We start from the raw sequence: 17,326 nt of genomic DNA, 5'->3' as shown, positions 1-17,326 counted from the left end.
ATGAATTTAATTCAATGATGAAATTAGATTAGATATAAAAGGTCCATTCCATGTTTAAGAATATAAAATTCTGTGCCATAGTTTGGGATTTGTCCTCCCACTATGCCTTTTAGGGATAAATAGCTTAGTTTATAACATGGCTGAACTTCAAGCACTTGAAGACAGGATCTGGGCCTAATTTCATCTTTATATTCCCAAACTGGATAACTTTTTTTTATCACAATTACTTACATATAGCAGTTATGGATCATTTATTGCTATGTTATAGTGAAATGAATATCATGAATAGAATTATTCTTCTCTTTTCCTATGTGGTTTTGATATAATAAAATTGTACTAATTGGTATTATTTCTCATTGATTAAATTGTTTTGGTATACTTCACTAATATATTTTAATATTGAATTTTCTTGCATAAAAAGTTTTCTTGTACAAATATAAATGGAATAATTTAAACTTTAGTGAAAGTAGTAGCAAATGTTAAAATAAAACATGCTCAAATTGTGACTTTTTAATGACTTTAAAATAATTTTTTTCATAGGCACTATAGCAATTGAACCAACTGATTCCTGCTGGGTTGGTGCTTGGTGGCTTGGCTATCTCATAGCAGGAATGCTAATATTGTTTCTGGGGTGCCATTCTTTTTCTTTCCTAAGCATCTGAAGAAAACAAGAAGACAAAGTGTAAGTTCAACACTTCTGGATGGATCTAGTAGCAATGACAATAGAAATCAAAAAGTGATTTTTAGAAATCCTGAGAAAGCAAAGAAGTCTAAAGGTTTGGCAGATAAGTAGGACACAAATGAAATTAACTCCTGCTAATCTATGCAAACAAGAGACTCTGACTATTCTCCCTTACACTTTTAAAATATCAATAAAATTTCAATGTGGAAAGCATAATTCTATATAAAATAATGTTTTCCAAACTCAGAGCTTCTGGCTATAATGGTTTCCATTAATGTGTGTGACAGGTAGAAAAAGAAAGGAAAATAGAGTTTTTCATTTAATATCTACCAGATGAAAAAAATAATTATTCACATTGAGTATTCACATACAGAGAAGAAATGGTCTTAGGAACTTAAGATGATCTAATACAATATTTTCACTTAATAATAAAAATGAGACCCAAAGAGTTGAAATGCTTTCTCCAAAGACACAGATAGGACTAGAACCTAAGTCTTCTGATTTCAGAATAAAGCAAACTGAAAGAAAAAATAGATTAAAGAACTTTTATATCTCAGATGCTAACAAAAGTTCTGCCCTATTTACTCTCTCTACTCTGATATGTTTATCTTCAACAGATATATTCTGTTTAATATGTACTATATAAATATCTATGAAGAATATTATTGCAATGATTACTCCCTTGAGTAATGACAGAAATATTCAATGAGGCAACATCATGTTCCAAAGATAGCAATGGAGTAGAAATCAGGAGAACTAGATTTTAAAACCATTCTTCTAGCATCATGGCCTGGGACAAATTATGCCATCTCTGGGCCTTGTTTTGTCATCTGTGAAAGGAGATAGCTTTGGTGATTTTCTAGCTCTAACATTCTATGATTCTATGATTGTATTTATCCAAAAGCTTAATATGCATCCACCCATTTAGCAAGAAAAGAATATATTTTTCCTGAATTTGGATTATCTTCCTCCCCAAAAGCCTTTATTTTTTCTTCTAGGTTTTTTCTACTCCTTGAAATGTCTCCTTTGTAACAAGATCTACCTTAGCTACTTGCTTTCATCAACATTGACTACTACTAGCTTTATTGGAAGTTTTACCTATTTTCCAAAGTATTTAGAACAGGCATTTGACTTATCTGTGTCTAAATCTAACTTTTTTGTTGGTAAGTCTTGCTATTTGACTTTTATTATACTGAACCATAGCCTCCTGAGTAAAATTTAAATGTATTCAAGGTTATCTAAAACATGTCATCACCTTAAGCCTTACCTTAGGGTACTCCTTTCTAAAAACTTTTGTCCTAATTAAAGAAATTTACTTTCTTCCCAACTAACATTTCTTTTACTGACCTTCCTTTGTGTCTTTGCTCTCTAGTTCTCTGTGTTTGATAAATCCTCCTTCCCTCTTCTAAATGCCTTAAACTTCGACTTATTCTGTAAAGTCCAACTCAAATGCTACCTCCCACAGGAAGCTTTATCTCTATTTGTCAATAATGGCTTCCAGGCTCTAATCTCATGTAGTATTTTGTTTCTTACTTCTCTAGTTCATTTTTAAAATGTTGTATAATATGTGTTATGAATAAATTAAACAGTGAAATGAAATGAAATAGACTGACAAATTGTATAGGAAACAAAATCTCCTTTAAGAAATACATTTCTAAAATCTCCTTTCTACATCTACATCTCCTTTAAGAAATACATTTAATAAGCAAAGATTCACAAAATAAAACTGAATCTGGAAAAAGAGTTCAATGCATCAAGTAAATGGGAAAAAATGTGGAAATTGAAATCACGCTTCTGAAAAAGCAAAATCAAACATTCAAAAGATAAAAAGGGATAAACAAGAAAATTACCTTATGCTTAAAGGAACCATGGACATTAAACCAAGGTCAGTAATAAACATATGCTCCAAATACACTAAAAGAAGACATAAGCAGTAACCCAACAGTGATAGAAAACATTAATATCCTTCTCTCAATTTTGAATAAGTATAAAAAATTAAACAAAAGGGAAAACATAGATGTGAACAAAGAAACTATAGAAATTAAAAGGTCAAAATCTTATAACATCTTCTAAATGTGACTGCAAAACAGTATATATTTTTTATATTTCATAAACTTTTATAAAAATTGACTACATATTTTGGGCACATAAATATTGTGATTGAATATAAAAAGGCAAAAGTAATAAATACTTCATTTATAGATCATAAATACAGTAAAAAATGTCATTGATTCAGGGACCAGAAACAAAAGACACAGACCCAAATGGAGATAACAACAAATTTTTAAATACTGAGTGAATCAAAGAACACATTATATAAAAATTCATATTTATGTGGATGATAATAATAATGATGAAACAACATACTAAAATTTCTGGGATACAGCTAAAATAATGCTTGGAGGAAAAATCATCTCCTGTACAAACATGCATTAAACAAAGTAGAAAAAGAGAAGATTAGTAAACTGAATATGTATTTTACAAATTAAAAACTAGCAAGTAAACAACAGAGAATGAACAGAAAAGGGGAAATATTTGAGATTAAAGGAAAATTAGATAAAATTGAAATCAAAATGCTATAGAAATGATAAAATTAAAATCTGGTTCTTTGAAAAGACTAATAAAATTGAGAAATATTTACCTAATCTGTTTAAAGAGAACAGAAAATCAAATAATTCTAAATTATGGTCTTCCCTTCTTTCCAATACCCTATTTGGTGTTCTCACCATTTCTTTTCTTAAAATACTCCTTTTATCATTAATAAATTTTGCTTGAATATTGTATATACCAGAAAAACAGAAGATTCAATTTGATTGACACTTTTTTCTTTTTCTTATCCCATCAGTTGTTAGCAGCTTCTATGAGGAGGTTAATCTGTACACACCTTTCAATTATCTATACATACATGTTTATTTCACTAGCACTTGAGATCCTTAATTACAAAGACTGTTTTCATTTTTTTTTTTGCATTGGCAAGAGTAGCTCAAGGATGATGCATTAGTAAATGCCTGATAGATGTTGATTGGTCAATTGATTAATTATGTTTAAGATGATATAGTATAAAATAATTAAAGACCTTTTCCCCTTGGTCTATATTTGTTTGTTTCAATAATAATGATAATATATTAGTGTTTGTCTCCTTCCCCCATCCATTTTCTACTTCTTTTCATTGATGTTCATTGCCTAATAAAATGTAAGATCTTTAAAGTCAGCAATGATCTTTCTTTTTATTTGCATTTACTTAGCACAGTGTCTAACATATAGTAAATGCTTCATGCTTGTTGCCAAACTGACTCATGTTAACTCAAGCAAAACTTATGTATGTATTAATGTTGGAATAGTAAGTTTTAGCATGGTCAACATGTGGATAAAGAGAAGTGAAAAGAGAAAAGAATTAACTGGATGGTAAAGTATGTGGCTTAGAGTAGTCCTGGAAAAGTCCAGTAACACTGTTAGGGTTCGTATGGGTGGCCACCAAAGGAACACACAAGACAATGCAATCAAAGCAGGAGAAAGCTTTATTACCAGTGCCCGCTGTAGGAACTCAGCAAGAGAGTCCCAAGTGGTGCATTCAGAGGAGGGAATATATATGTTTCAGGGGCTGGGAGACAGGTGTCCTGGAGCTTAACAATAGCCAGACATTTCTTGGTGGGAGTACTGTAGGAATCTTAAGATTCAGGGTTAAGGGTTAAGGGTATTCTGTTTAGGGAGTAGTGGTACTGTTCGACAAAGCATGGTGCTGTCAAGTTATGAGCTATGAGTCTCTGATAGCTAACCTGCTCAACAGAGCATGGTGCTGTCAAGCTATGAACTGTGAGTCTCTATTTTCTGGCTACTACAACACTGCCAAATATTGCAATTCCTAATGTAAATCTTTATCTCTTGACATTTAGAAAGATATGCTCTATCTTTATTATTATTAAATTTGAATAGATGATTCCCATACCTCTAGGAAAAAGTCAATCAAGCTTAAGGCTTGCACAGCTTTTCAGAGATTTTGGAGATGCATTAGAAAATGACTTGTCATGACCAATATATATCAAGAATTATGGTTGCAGAATCTCAATTTACCCTTCTTTTCTTTACAGGAACAATAACAATGCCTAGTTTAGCTGTTTCAATTTTCTTGGGAGGATATATTTCTAAAAAATTAAAATTGACCACATTTGGAATTCTCAAATTACTTTTAATTTCCAGAATTTCTAATTCACTTTTCCAAATACCAATTTATTTTTTGGCCTGTGATGATCACCTCATAGCTGGCTTAACAGTAACCTACAATGGGTATGTATCTATAAATAATCAACTATATAATAATATATGTATTTTTCATCACAAAAGACTTTAAGTATCATTAGGAAAACTTTGCATTTACTTGAAATATTTAAAACCAATATTAAAACCAAGAGGAATTCCTTAATATTCAATTATAGAACTGAATGTCTTTGACAGGGTATTCATTATTATTATGTCCTTTAAAGCCCTCATTACAGTCTTTTTAAAGATTTTAAAAGGAGATTCCGTGGCCTAAGTATTAATCCCTTCTGATATTTAACAACTTCTATTATAAGGAAAACCTTTATTATGTTGAATCAAATTTCCTATTCTACCAAAATATTTCATTTTAATATTATTTTACTGGAAAAAATAATAATGCATAGTTAATCTTTACATAGGACCTCAAAGTTTACAAAGAACTTTAAACTCATAACTCTAGGAGATAAGTGCAGTTATAAACCTGGAGTAAATAGGATTTCTAAGAAGACTAAAAACTCTGGTGTAAAGGCTTGCCAAGCCCTTTTCAGTGCTGCTTATTCGCCTTTGGTGTCCACCTTTCATGGAACTCTCACCTGTGGTTACAGGTTGTAGCATGTGCATTGACTCCAGTTAGTCATTTTTGCAGATGGGATAAATCATGTTGAGGGTAACTGATGGGCCACATTCCCCTCAGTGAGTTCAGGGAGTACCTAGCCCAAGCATGTGAAGACTTCCCTTATTGGTCATGGGTGGATGAGAATAATTTGTTCCAATGACCATGAAGGAGTCTCAAGCAGGAGAATGCTTAAACTTGGTGGGATGCTTGAAACTTGGTCAGAAATTGAAGACACCAAGATCATCCACTGTATCCAGGATCATTAGCAATTATCACCACTTTTGTTTTGTTACCTGGCTTTGATGAATCTGGGAAGGAGATTGAATCTGATGATGACTGTGCAACTCTGCCTCACTAAAATCCAATTCATGCACAAGTGAAGACATGAAGGACAAACAGCAACAATTATAATCCACATTTCACATATGAGGAAACAGAGGCTGAGAATTTAAGTTATTTGTGTTGGGTCACACAGGTAATAAGTAAAACAGTATACAAGCTCTTCTTGACTGCAAATCCCACATTAGAGTCCCTAAGTATTGTCCCTAGGTTTTAGGATTAATTATTTAACTCTGGACAATTATCCTACAAAGATCTGAAAACCATTCTTGGGTTTTCAGCTCCTTTTTTAGACCAATTGATCCTTCATGAATGGATCTTGCCTTATTTTTCCCCTATCTCAATCATGGACTAGATTTGCTTTTATCTCTCTGGTCTTCTTTTGACATCCAGGAATGCCTACATAAATAATGTGTAGGATCAGAATGGATCTACCTACTAGTACTACTGGCTCTCTGACCCACCAGGGTTGATCATGACAATTGCTTTTGTCTATTCTGACAGTAGAGGAAATTGTCTGATGAGAAGTGAAGAATTGAAGACTGAGTGATAATGTTAGCAGGATGATGAAAGTGGAGCAGGTCTACAGTGAAAAGCAAAGACTTCTGATCAATGACACATGTTAAAACCAGTGGAAATACACATCAGCCATAGGGGGATGGGGAAGTGGGGGGGGGGGTGAAGGGGAAAGTAAGAGCATGAATTATGTAACCATGTTAACTTTTCAAAAAATAAATATTAATAAATGTTTTTTAAAAAAGAAAAAAAAAGAAAAGCAAAGACTTCATGAATTTGCTTTTACTGGGACCTGAATAAGAAAAAAACAAAAAGGAAGCAATGTTTTCCTTAAAACCACTATCTCAACTCCTAACTGCAATAAAGTTAAGAGTTACTAATTCAATATTTATTTATTTTGTTATTATTTCAGGCCACCTGGAAGAGATCTCCTGGAAGAGATCATTGGTTAGAGCTATTAATATAAACATTCTTCTTGGCCATTTGTCTGTTGTAAAAACTGTTGCTTTTTCAAAAGTCTACAGATGATTGCTGAGTTCCCTGGTTTAGATCTTAGCTTACCTCTAGAAATAACCAAGTGGCATCTCAGACCATTTTCTTTCTACTACTGAGAAAAAAACAATATCACTATTTTCAGGAATTCGTTAATTGGGCACAATATTGTGAAAAGTGCTATTCCAAGAGAATCAGTTCATGCAGATCTAGAATTTGCTGTTCAGGAAAATTTGGCCCCAGCCATTCTTTCTTAATGTTTCAAAACTGCTATAAGTAAACAAGGTGATACAGAGCACTGGACCTGGAATCATGAAGACCTGAGCTTAAATCTAACCTCAAAAATTAAATCAATATGTGATGTGGGCAAGTCATTTAACCTCTAACTGTTCAGTTTCTTCATCTTTAAATGAGAATAACTCCTGCCTTTAGAATTATTATAGAGTAAAATGAGACAAGATTTTGTGAGGTACTTTGTAAACCTTAAGGCACTATATATCAATTCTAGCTATTGTTTTGGCAATAATATCTAATGGTGTTTCAGTGTATATGTTATAAATGTTGAATACTATATGAAAGACATATATACTTCATCTATATGAATAATCTTCAAAGGATTTTTAAGATAAGGATGAGGTAAAAGTTCCAAAGAAGGGAAATGAGTTGCCCAAGATAACATAGCCAATTAGCAGCAGAATAAAACCTAAACCTAAGCCCATGGCTCCCTCACTTTTCTGGGAAAATGGCCTCCCTTCAATAATTCTTAACTAGTTATACTGGTTGTACTCTTTAATTTTCAGTTGTGGACTGTGGTAGATCCCAATGTGTAAAGATAGAAGAAAAGCAAATTTTAAAATGTTTTCTTTGTGATTTCTTTATCAACTGTCTTTTCTTCATCAGTTTAGAAGGTAACTTTTCTTTATCTTTCTCTTCTCCCTGATAAATATCTACATTTTGACTACAGAAATGCCCCAGAGACATCTTCTCAAATCACCCCATTTTCCTCCTGCAACTCAAGACTGTAACTGTAATGCCGATCTATGGGATCCTGTCTGTGGGGATGATGGACTCACTTACGTGTCACCCTGTTTGGCTGGATGTAAATCTTTAGTAGGCCATGGAAAGGACTTGGTATGTATGGTGATTGTTCTTTCTTCCACATCATAATCGTCACAGATTTAATTGAACAATATTGTTATTCAAGTCAGCCAAGAACTCATCAATTTAGTAAAATGTTCAGGCCCAAGAATATTGCATTGTCTGTTTGTTGCTGAATGCAACATACAGTCGAAACTGAGGCCAGCCTTACTCTCCTAAACTAACTGATCTTCAGTTTACTCTGCCATATGTTTTTTGCTTTTGTTGAAATATAATATAATGGTATTTAAAGGTAATATGTAGTTTTAAGAAGCCTTCTAGAATATGGAATTAAATGGAAATTGAATTAATATGCTGTTAATATAGTTATGTAGTTAATAACTAAAGGTAAACAGTGACCCCAGAGTATAGTCATTAGCTCTAAATAAATTAACAACGACAATGATAGAAAGAACTTATATTGCTCCTCCTGTCTTCCTGGGTTGTACTGAGACCTTTACAACTATTATTTTGATTCTTACAACTCTGGAGATCTGCTAATATTCTCACCATTTTATAGATGAGGAAACGTTGGCAAATGGACTTTTAATGATTTGTTCAATGTCACTAGTGAGTGTCTTGAGATCACATAAGAATTCATGTCTTCCAGTCTCCAGGCCCAGTGTTCTATTCACTCACTGTACTACAAAGCTGCCCATCAGATTCTACACAGGAATTCAATGGGAATTGAAAGGAGAATATTAATTTGTCATTAATTTCAAGATAATTTATAATTTGTCTTCTCTATTTGCTTATTTATGGTATTTTCACAAATCTATTGACATATGGTACAGAATAACTGAAGGACATTCTTGAAACTTCCATTTAAGTCAAGAGTTAAAGAACGTAAATACTGTTTTTGCTAAACTAATCAGGACCTACAATTTGAATGCAGTCATTCATTCCTGACATCAATCTGTTCTTTCTCAGCATCAGCTTCCCATGAAGTATACTGGGGAAGTATGAGAACCTTCCAGTGATACTAGCAGCTCTCTCAGTGTCCTTCTCAGTTGGTCTTTTGGCTTCAGCTAACATACATACACCTGGGACTATTCCTATGAGGCTGAAAGCATAAAATGAGGGAGGAAATAAACAGGGTTGTAGCTCCACTTCAGTGGTACATGAGCACTAATGCCTTTCTCATTGGTTCTCTTACCCTGGGTCTTGCCTATATGAAAATATGACACTCTGCTTTAATTATTTCTCTGAATTCCATTTCTTATTTACAATAGAGAAAATATGGTAGAGGAGAAAATTCATGCTTGCTAGTCAAGAGACCTGATGTATTAATGCTATGTTATTAACTAAAAGGATGACTCTGAATAAGTACCTTCACCCTACAAGATGGCAGATGCTTTATCTACAAAATTAAGGGACTTGGACAACATGACCTTTAAGGTCCATTCCGGTTCTTCAACTCCAAAAAACTATAAATATCAGGAGCTACTAGACTCTTGATGAATAACCTGCTTCTTATTTGTAGCCCTTACTGGGAAGTCTGGTTCATTCGCCTTCCTGACCCCAATGTGACACTATGACCATTCAATTAACAAACATCTTTTACTTACAACAGGCCAGGCATTGTAGTTGGTCCTAGGAATATAAATACAGAAAATGAAACAATTCTTTTTCCCAAGGAGATTGCATTCTGTCAGCAGAGAAGAAATATATTTACCTTACTCCGGACAAGGAAAAAAAAAATGTCCTAAAGAACTTTTAAACCCTTCAACCCCCTCCTTTATGAGCATATACAGAATATATACAGTATAAATATAAGATAATTTTAGAGAAGAAGAGAGCCACCAGAGGTTAGGGACATTAGAAAGTCTATTGTGTGTGACACCCACAAAATTATGCTTAAAAATGCTTTTTCATTTATATAGCTACCATATATACTGTGGAAAGTTGAAAATGATCAGCTAATGGTATTTCCTTTACATTTTAGACATTTCACAGTGGCTTGATTTTTACTATACTAAGTTAAAAAAGCATTAATTGTTTCCAAATACTTTTTTGCCAATAAATAAGATTATAGAGAACATAAGAGGTATACTAGGTTCCCAATTTATCTACCATGTAAGGCACAGTATAGAGGAAAAGAACAGAGGATGAGTTCAAATTCCATCTCTGTTACTTATTACTTCCTCTGTGGGCTTCAATTCTCTTATCTATGAAATACAAATTTGTTTATTTTAAGTTATCTCTAAGCTCTAAAATTATGATAAAACAAAAGACTGAATATACCAAAAGATATTTTAGAATTTCCCAGTATTTAATTTAGTTGATAGATGCTTCATTATTTAAATAAAAAAGAAATGCTTTATGTTCTGTTTTGTGCTTTGTAAATGCATTCAAAATAATTCAAATTTTATTTTTAGGTTTTCTATAACTGTAGCTGTGTTGAAGTTAACAATTTCCAGTTGAGGAAAAATTCAGCTCATTTGGGTGTATGTTCAAGAAAAAATGATTGTTCAAGAATTTTTATTTATTTTGCGATAGTAGTAATTTTGAATTGCATTTTGATTGGAATAGGAACTTCCTCCACTATAATTTTGATTTTTAAGTAAGTAACATAAAAATCATCAGTCTATGAGCCTCCAAATAATTATTTTATTAAATATAAAAGAAAATTGAAGCAATGACCTTATTTATCATCATAATAATAAGGAAATGCTGACTTAATAGAATTAAATGATTCCTCAGAGATATATATTGGGGGGTTTACACATATGGCTAATTTTTTTTTCTTTTTGTTTTGTTTAAAACATTTCTATTAATGTGAATATTAAATAGTACAATATCTTTTTTGTTTTCTTACTAACATATTTTGCAGTTATGTCATCTTTATGATTAGATATCATGTTATCACCTTTCAAGATATGAAAATAAGTAGTCTGACTTATAAACACAACAAAAATATAGTGAAGTGAAATAAAATCCTTCCTCCAAAAGGAGGTTAGATTATTTGGGAAAGGGATGTCGGAGCAAATATCCTCCTTTCAGTTTAGTTAGATCAGGAGTGACAGTTAAAACCAGTCAAATCCCAAGATCCTCCTCTCCTTCCAGAATCTCCCCCGCCCCCAGGGCTTGTATCCAAATTCTCCTCCTTTCCTCTTAAAGACAATCCATACTTTTCCCTCTATCCATTATCACTTATCCTTACAGAAGGTACTGAATATGTTGAGCACTAAACAGTAGGAGTAAAAAGGTAATTGAGTATAGCTTATATCTTATCTGAAAGGAAATGACTGGTTGCTAATCTGAGAATATCTTTAAAATCAGTTTATCCAGGAACTGGGCATTTCACTCTAGAGAAGAGAGGATTAACATACGAATATCTCTTCAAGTATTTCAAGACCTATAGCAGGGAAGATAGACTAGACTTCTCTTTAGCTCCCAGAATGCAGAATGAGAAGCAGTAGATTGTTGTTGCTGACAGACAGATTAATGTTTGATGTAAGGTAAATCTTTCTAATATTTAGAAGTGTTGAAAAGGAGAATTGACTGCCTCAGGAGAGTACACATTTCCTTTTTCCTCAGAAGAGTTCATATTGGAGAAAAGATTCTTGATTAGGCACAAAAAAGCTTCAGTGATTCTTTCTACTTCTCATTCTGTGAGTCTGTCTGTATAAAATCATATCATTACTGCTTAGAATGAAGGTAAAATTTAATACCAAAATAAAAGCATTGATCATTTAAGAAACACACATTAAAAGCTTATTATATTTCTGACATTGTGTAACTTCTGAGGATACCAAAGCAATGCAAAAAATGCCAGTACAATCTTAGATTACATTTAAAGGCAGAGTGTCCTGACTGAGGAGAAGACAGTTTTGTTGTTTTCTGTGTTGGTCAGACCACACCTGGAACACTGTATTCAATTCTGGAAACTATATTTTTAGAAGGATCTTGATAAACTGGAGAGCATCCAGAAGGGAGGGAGGGAAGCAGGATAATAAAAGGTCTTGGATTTATATCATATGATTATCTAGTATGTTAAACTTGGAGAAGAGAAGGCTAGTGGGGAGAGATGGGGAGAAAAGGATATGTTGATTATCTTAAATAACTTAAACTGTTGTCACATGGAGGAAGGATTATATTTGTTCTATTTTGCTCCAGCTGGCACACAATGGAAAGAGTAATGGGCCTGGAGTCAGAAAGAGTCATGCCCCTAAGTTCAAATTTGGTCTCTGACACTTACCAGTTATGTGACCTTGGGAAAGTCATTTAACCCTTTTTGTCTTAGTTTTCTCATTTGTCAAATGAGCTGGTGAAGGAAATGGCAAACCACTCACTTATCTTTGCCAAGAAAAACCCAAATGGGGTCAGGAAGAGTCAAACATGACTGAAATCAACTGTAAAACAATATAGACTAGGGTGATGGATAAAAGTAGCAAAAGAGACAAACTTGGGATTAATGTAAGGAAAAAATAATAATGTGATTTGCAAAGGAGAATTTGATGTTGTCATGAAAGGTCTTTAAACAATTTCATTTAGGGAACAGCTGGGTGGCTAAGTGGTTTGAGAGCCAGATCTAAAGATAGGAGGTCTGGAGTTCAAAACTGACCTCAGACACTTCCTAGCCCTTAGTTCTCTTCTGCCTTGGAATCAATACACAGTATGGATTCTAAGAGAGAAGGTAAGAGTTTTAAAAAATTCTGTTTTAATCACATGCAACTGGGTGAAGTGACTTGCCCAGGGTCTCACAGCTAATAAGTGTCTGAGACTGGATTTGAACTCATGAAAATGAGTCTTCCCGATTCCAAGCACAGTGCTCTAAACCTTGTGTCACATAGCTGACCACAGAACTTTAAGTAGATGAATACTTGTAGGCCAGGTTGTAGAGAGAATTCTATTCAAGATGTGAATTGAATTCAGTTGCTTCTGAGGTAGATCTATAGAAAGACAAAGTTTGAAAATGCTTTTTTTTTTTAGTTTTTCAATGCAATTCTGATACAAAGAAGGGAGCCAGTCCCTGCCTCCCACTCCTTTGGCCACTCCCCCAAATACGGGCTCCCCACCAGCAGGCTCTCTTTTCAGCCAGGGGCTTGAGTGAGGAGCTTAGCCCCGCGCTATGAAGCTCCAGAAGAAGAGGCAGCACGTCGCTCTCCCGAACTCCACTTTCCCGGGTAGAACAGGAGCTTTTTTTCTTGCCTTTTCTCTTTTGCCTTTCTTTCTCTTTTCAAAGCTTGGAATAGTGTGTGCCACAGAGAGAGCGCCGAATCCCTATTTTACAGACAAACATTCACTTCTTCGTCCAAATGCTTCAAATCATTTTTCAAAAAATAATTTGTATTGTCATTTCATTGCCGTGGGTGAGTCTAGATAGGGGAATTCCTTCTTCCAAAGATCAGCACTGGCTCTGCAATTTAGAGCGTTGTCTGGGGCGCCAAGAAGTTCAATGACGTATAAGGACAACAGTCAGTGTGTTTTGTAGAAAGGATTCCTGATGCTGAGGCCGGCCGGCCCTCCATCCGCTCTACTAAGCCCTGGCTCAGAGAAGAACTTCTGTCTACCCAAAGAGCCCTCCAAGGCTCTCTTTCCTTTAGCGGGGGGCGGGGAAAAAACAATGACTTTTCAACAGAGATAAAGTAAAAAATAAAATAAAATAAAAAATCTAGGCTTGCAAACTTTCGAAAGAGAATGCCAGCTCTGCTTACTGTATATCCAGTACTTAAAGCCCAAGGATTCACCTTGCAAAAATGGAACAGAATATTTGATTCCAATCATTTGTCTGAGAATTCAGCCACTGTCCTTGGAACATCTCTCACACTGCCAAGCTAGCAATGCCTTCTGATGATGTTGTCTCCTTGCTTTGCTGATCCTTTCCACAGCTGGCTCTCCATTTATATAGCACTTTGTGTGTGCCAGGGACTGTGATAACTGCTTTTCTCGATGATCTCTTTTGATCCTAAGAACCCTGGGAGGTAGAGTAGTATTACCCCCATTTTATAGATTAAGAAACCGAGGCAAACAGGTTTAGTGACTTGCCCATGGTCACATAAGTGTCTGCGTTCAAATTTCAATTCAAATCACCCTGACTCCAGGTCAGAGCTCTAGTGTGTGTATCAATGTACATCACTCCTGGAGAAAGGTCTCCATTGCTGACCCCTGTTATCCGGGGGATATTCGTGGTATCTAGACTTCTGCTTCCTGCTGGACCCAGCATGACACACCTTTCTCTTCTTGTCTCTTATCTGACCTCATCTGCTCTCACTGCTACCACTTACTGGATATCTGCTGCATCTGAAGGGCTACCTCTCCCCATAAAAGAGGTGAATTCTACCATTTCGTTTTTAGTTCAGAGCCCAGGAGCTAAACTTACCTATTTTAGAAAAGACTAGAGCAGGGGTTGGCAACCTTTTTGGCCGTCAGAGCATAAAAGCCACATTTTTTAAAATGTAATTTCGTGAAAGCCGTACAGTGCTCACAGTGCACGCTCCTCTAATAGCGCCTGAAAAAAAATTGACTTTATGGCTCCTGCAGAAAGAGCCATATCTGGCCCTCAAAAGAGCCAGATATGGCTCGAGAGCCAAAAGTTGCAGACCCCTGGTCTTGGGGAAAGTCTCTCCACCTGGACAGGGAAGATCATCAGCTTTAAGAGGTTTAAAATCCAGTAACTAAGTTCTTTTGAAATGCAAAGTAGTCCTACAGTTAGCTAATTAGAACCTAGAGGAATTTGGTCTCACCTCTGTAACTCAGAATCACTGGGTCAGAGAGGTTTAGGATCAAAAAGGGTGGCTTAGTGCATTGAGATCCAGGCCTAGAGATAGAAGGTGCTGGGTTCAAATGTGACCTCAGACACTTCCCAGCTGTGTGACCCTGGGCAAGTCACTTAACCCCCATTGCCTAGCCCTTACCACTCTTCTGCCTTAGAACCAATACACAGTATTGTAAGGATCTAAAAAAAAAAAAATAAAAACAAACAAACAAACAAATAAATGGAAGATTTTTTTTAGAAGGATCTTTAATGGGTCATGTACTCCAATGCCTACTCAAAAGCAATCTCAATGAAGTAGCTAGGTGGCCCAGTGGATAGAGAACCAGGGCTGGAGACAGGAGGACCCAGGCTCAAATTTGGCCTCAGATACTTCCTAGCTATACAGCATTGGGAAATTCACTGAACCCCAATTACCACTGCTCTACTGCCTTAGAAGGGATATTCAATACCAATTCTAAGGCAGGAAGTAAGGGATTAAAAAAAAAAGTCCCTTCTCTGACTTGTTCCAAAAGTGATTTTTGTTTAAACACTGATAGAGAGGGAGAAGCCTTCATCTTTCTATATAACATATTCCACTTTTTGACAGATTTGATTTTAGGGAATTTTTTGGTTTTGGTTATTATCTTTTTGTTTGTTTGACTTGGCATTTTTAGAACCTCAACTCATTATTCCTGCCTCTGCTTTCTGGAGAAAACCAGTACAAATCTAATCCTTCCTCCACATGAAAATTCTTAGAATTAGCTAGTATATACCTATTGAGTCTTCTCAAAACTAAACTCCTCTCCTAAGAATGATTTAGATATCCTAAGATTTAATGTTGGAAAATTATTTTACTTTCTATTTAACTCCTCATAGAGCTCAGTTGTCTCTGAATGAGGAAGATATGCCAAAGAAACCTTATAAGAGTATAGAATTATATTTTTTCCTTTACATTAATTTGGTAATCATGTCAGTTGTTTTCCTACTTCTGCCCACTTAATTCCATGTCAGTTTATATGAATCTTATCTAAAGATATCTAAAACCATTTTTTAAATTTCTTTTTTTTTAAAAACAATGAATATGATCATATAAGTAATTATTGCTTCCTTCTTTAGCAAAGATTCTTAGAATTAAGAACTGTTTTTTCTTGTTTGTATTACCAATGCCTAGCACAATTCTTAGCACATAATAAGCACTTATTAAAACCTTGTGGGTTGAGAGAGTTTTCATTGGTGCCTATAATATAATTTAGTATGTATCTCTTTTGAGCTGAATAGCTAGAAAACTTAAAGTACATTTACTGCTCAGGAGAAAGTTACTTTTATTCAGTCCAAATACCTAATAATATCTCTTTTTCTGATTTTTTTGGTTTTTTTTTACCTTACTCTTTAGTGATTAAATTGTCTTTTTCACTGAACTTTTGTAATAAAAACAGGTAAGTAAAATGTTCTCATAAAATAACTATGAGACAGTATTGCAATATTCTGCTAAAATAATCTTCTATCTTTACTAAGCATCATCTGCCTTTCCTGAAGTGAATTGCAATCTTTCCCTATCTTAGTAAATGTTTCAAGACTTGATAAAAGAAGACTAATTCATTTTCTTATAACCATCATGTCTATTTTTAAGTGATTCTGTGTTTATATGATAGTGCCATAGTGGCAAACCTATGGGACATGTGCCAAACATGGCATGCAGAGACCTCTCTGTGGGCATGTGCACCATCTCTAGCAGATTTAGTCACCAGAAAGGCAGAGGGACTCTGGGAGAGCTAATCCCATCCCCTCTTAAAACTTGTGGAAATGTGGAAAAACTTTTGTATCCTATCCTACAAATGTCAATGGAATTGGAGCATTTTAAAACATTACGTGGTCAGAAGATTTATATGAAATATATTATGAATAATATTTGTTATGCAGAAGGAAAACATTTGATTTCTCACTTGTTTATATGAGGATGGGATGTGGAGTTTTTGTTTTTAAAAGATTACTTTATTACAAAAATGAATAATATGGAAATAGATATTGAATGATAATACATGTATAACCTAGTGGAATTGCTTGTCAGCTCTGGGAGGGGGAAGGGAAAAGGGAAGGGAAAGAACATGAATCATGGAACCATGGAAAAATACTTAAATTTAAAAAAATTAAATTTAAAAATAAAAATAAAAAAAGATGATGTTTGTTATATAACATGAAAATCTGGAGATGTCTTAATTCTCTTTACTTTTATTTCAGGTTTGTTGAACCTGATCTGAAATCACTATCAATTGGTTTATATTCATTTATTATGCGAATAGTAGGTATGAAATGTGTTTATTGTTAACTCATTTTGTGCTTATGAAATTAAATGCAAGAAATAGTCATAAGATAAGAAATAACAGATAATAAAATTGTTGTGGATAAGAGATAACAGGATTTTAAATAACATAGTTTCTTTATTTAACAAATATACAAAGTAATATGGGGGGTACAAGCACATAAATATTATGCAAAAAAAGAATGTAATGCAATGGATTGCAAAATGTGGATCAGAAGTGTTCTGAAAAAATCTAAGGGTTTGGGGCATTTCTGTTTTTACCTGAGG

At 34.3% G+C, this 17,326-nt stretch overlaps 1 protein-coding gene across 1 annotated transcript in view; it reads left to right on the top strand.

Annotated features, from left to right (window-relative positions):
* Window positions 1-17,326, top strand: part of LOC123249050 (solute carrier organic anion transporter family member 1B1-like) — a 56,278-nt gene that overhangs the window by 30,679 nt on the left and 8,273 nt on the right. The window contains 8 exon segments of the mRNA XM_044678017.1: window positions 541-615; window positions 618-783; window positions 1,679-1,845; window positions 4,771-4,966; window positions 7,867-7,918; window positions 7,920-8,033; window positions 10,418-10,602; window positions 16,978-17,042. Coding sequence (XP_044533952.1) covers window positions 541-615; window positions 618-783; window positions 1,679-1,845; window positions 4,771-4,966; window positions 7,867-7,918; window positions 7,920-8,033; window positions 10,418-10,602; window positions 16,978-17,042 — 1,020 coding nt within the window.

The sequence above is a fragment of the Gracilinanus agilis genome, chromosome 5 (genome assembly GCF_016433145.1).
Source record: "Gracilinanus agilis isolate LMUSP501 chromosome 5, AgileGrace, whole genome shotgun sequence".
In the NCBI taxonomy this organism is placed as follows: Eukaryota; Metazoa; Chordata; class Mammalia; order Didelphimorphia; family Didelphidae; genus Gracilinanus; species Gracilinanus agilis.
This window is presented reverse-complemented; position numbering and strand designations above follow the sequence as displayed.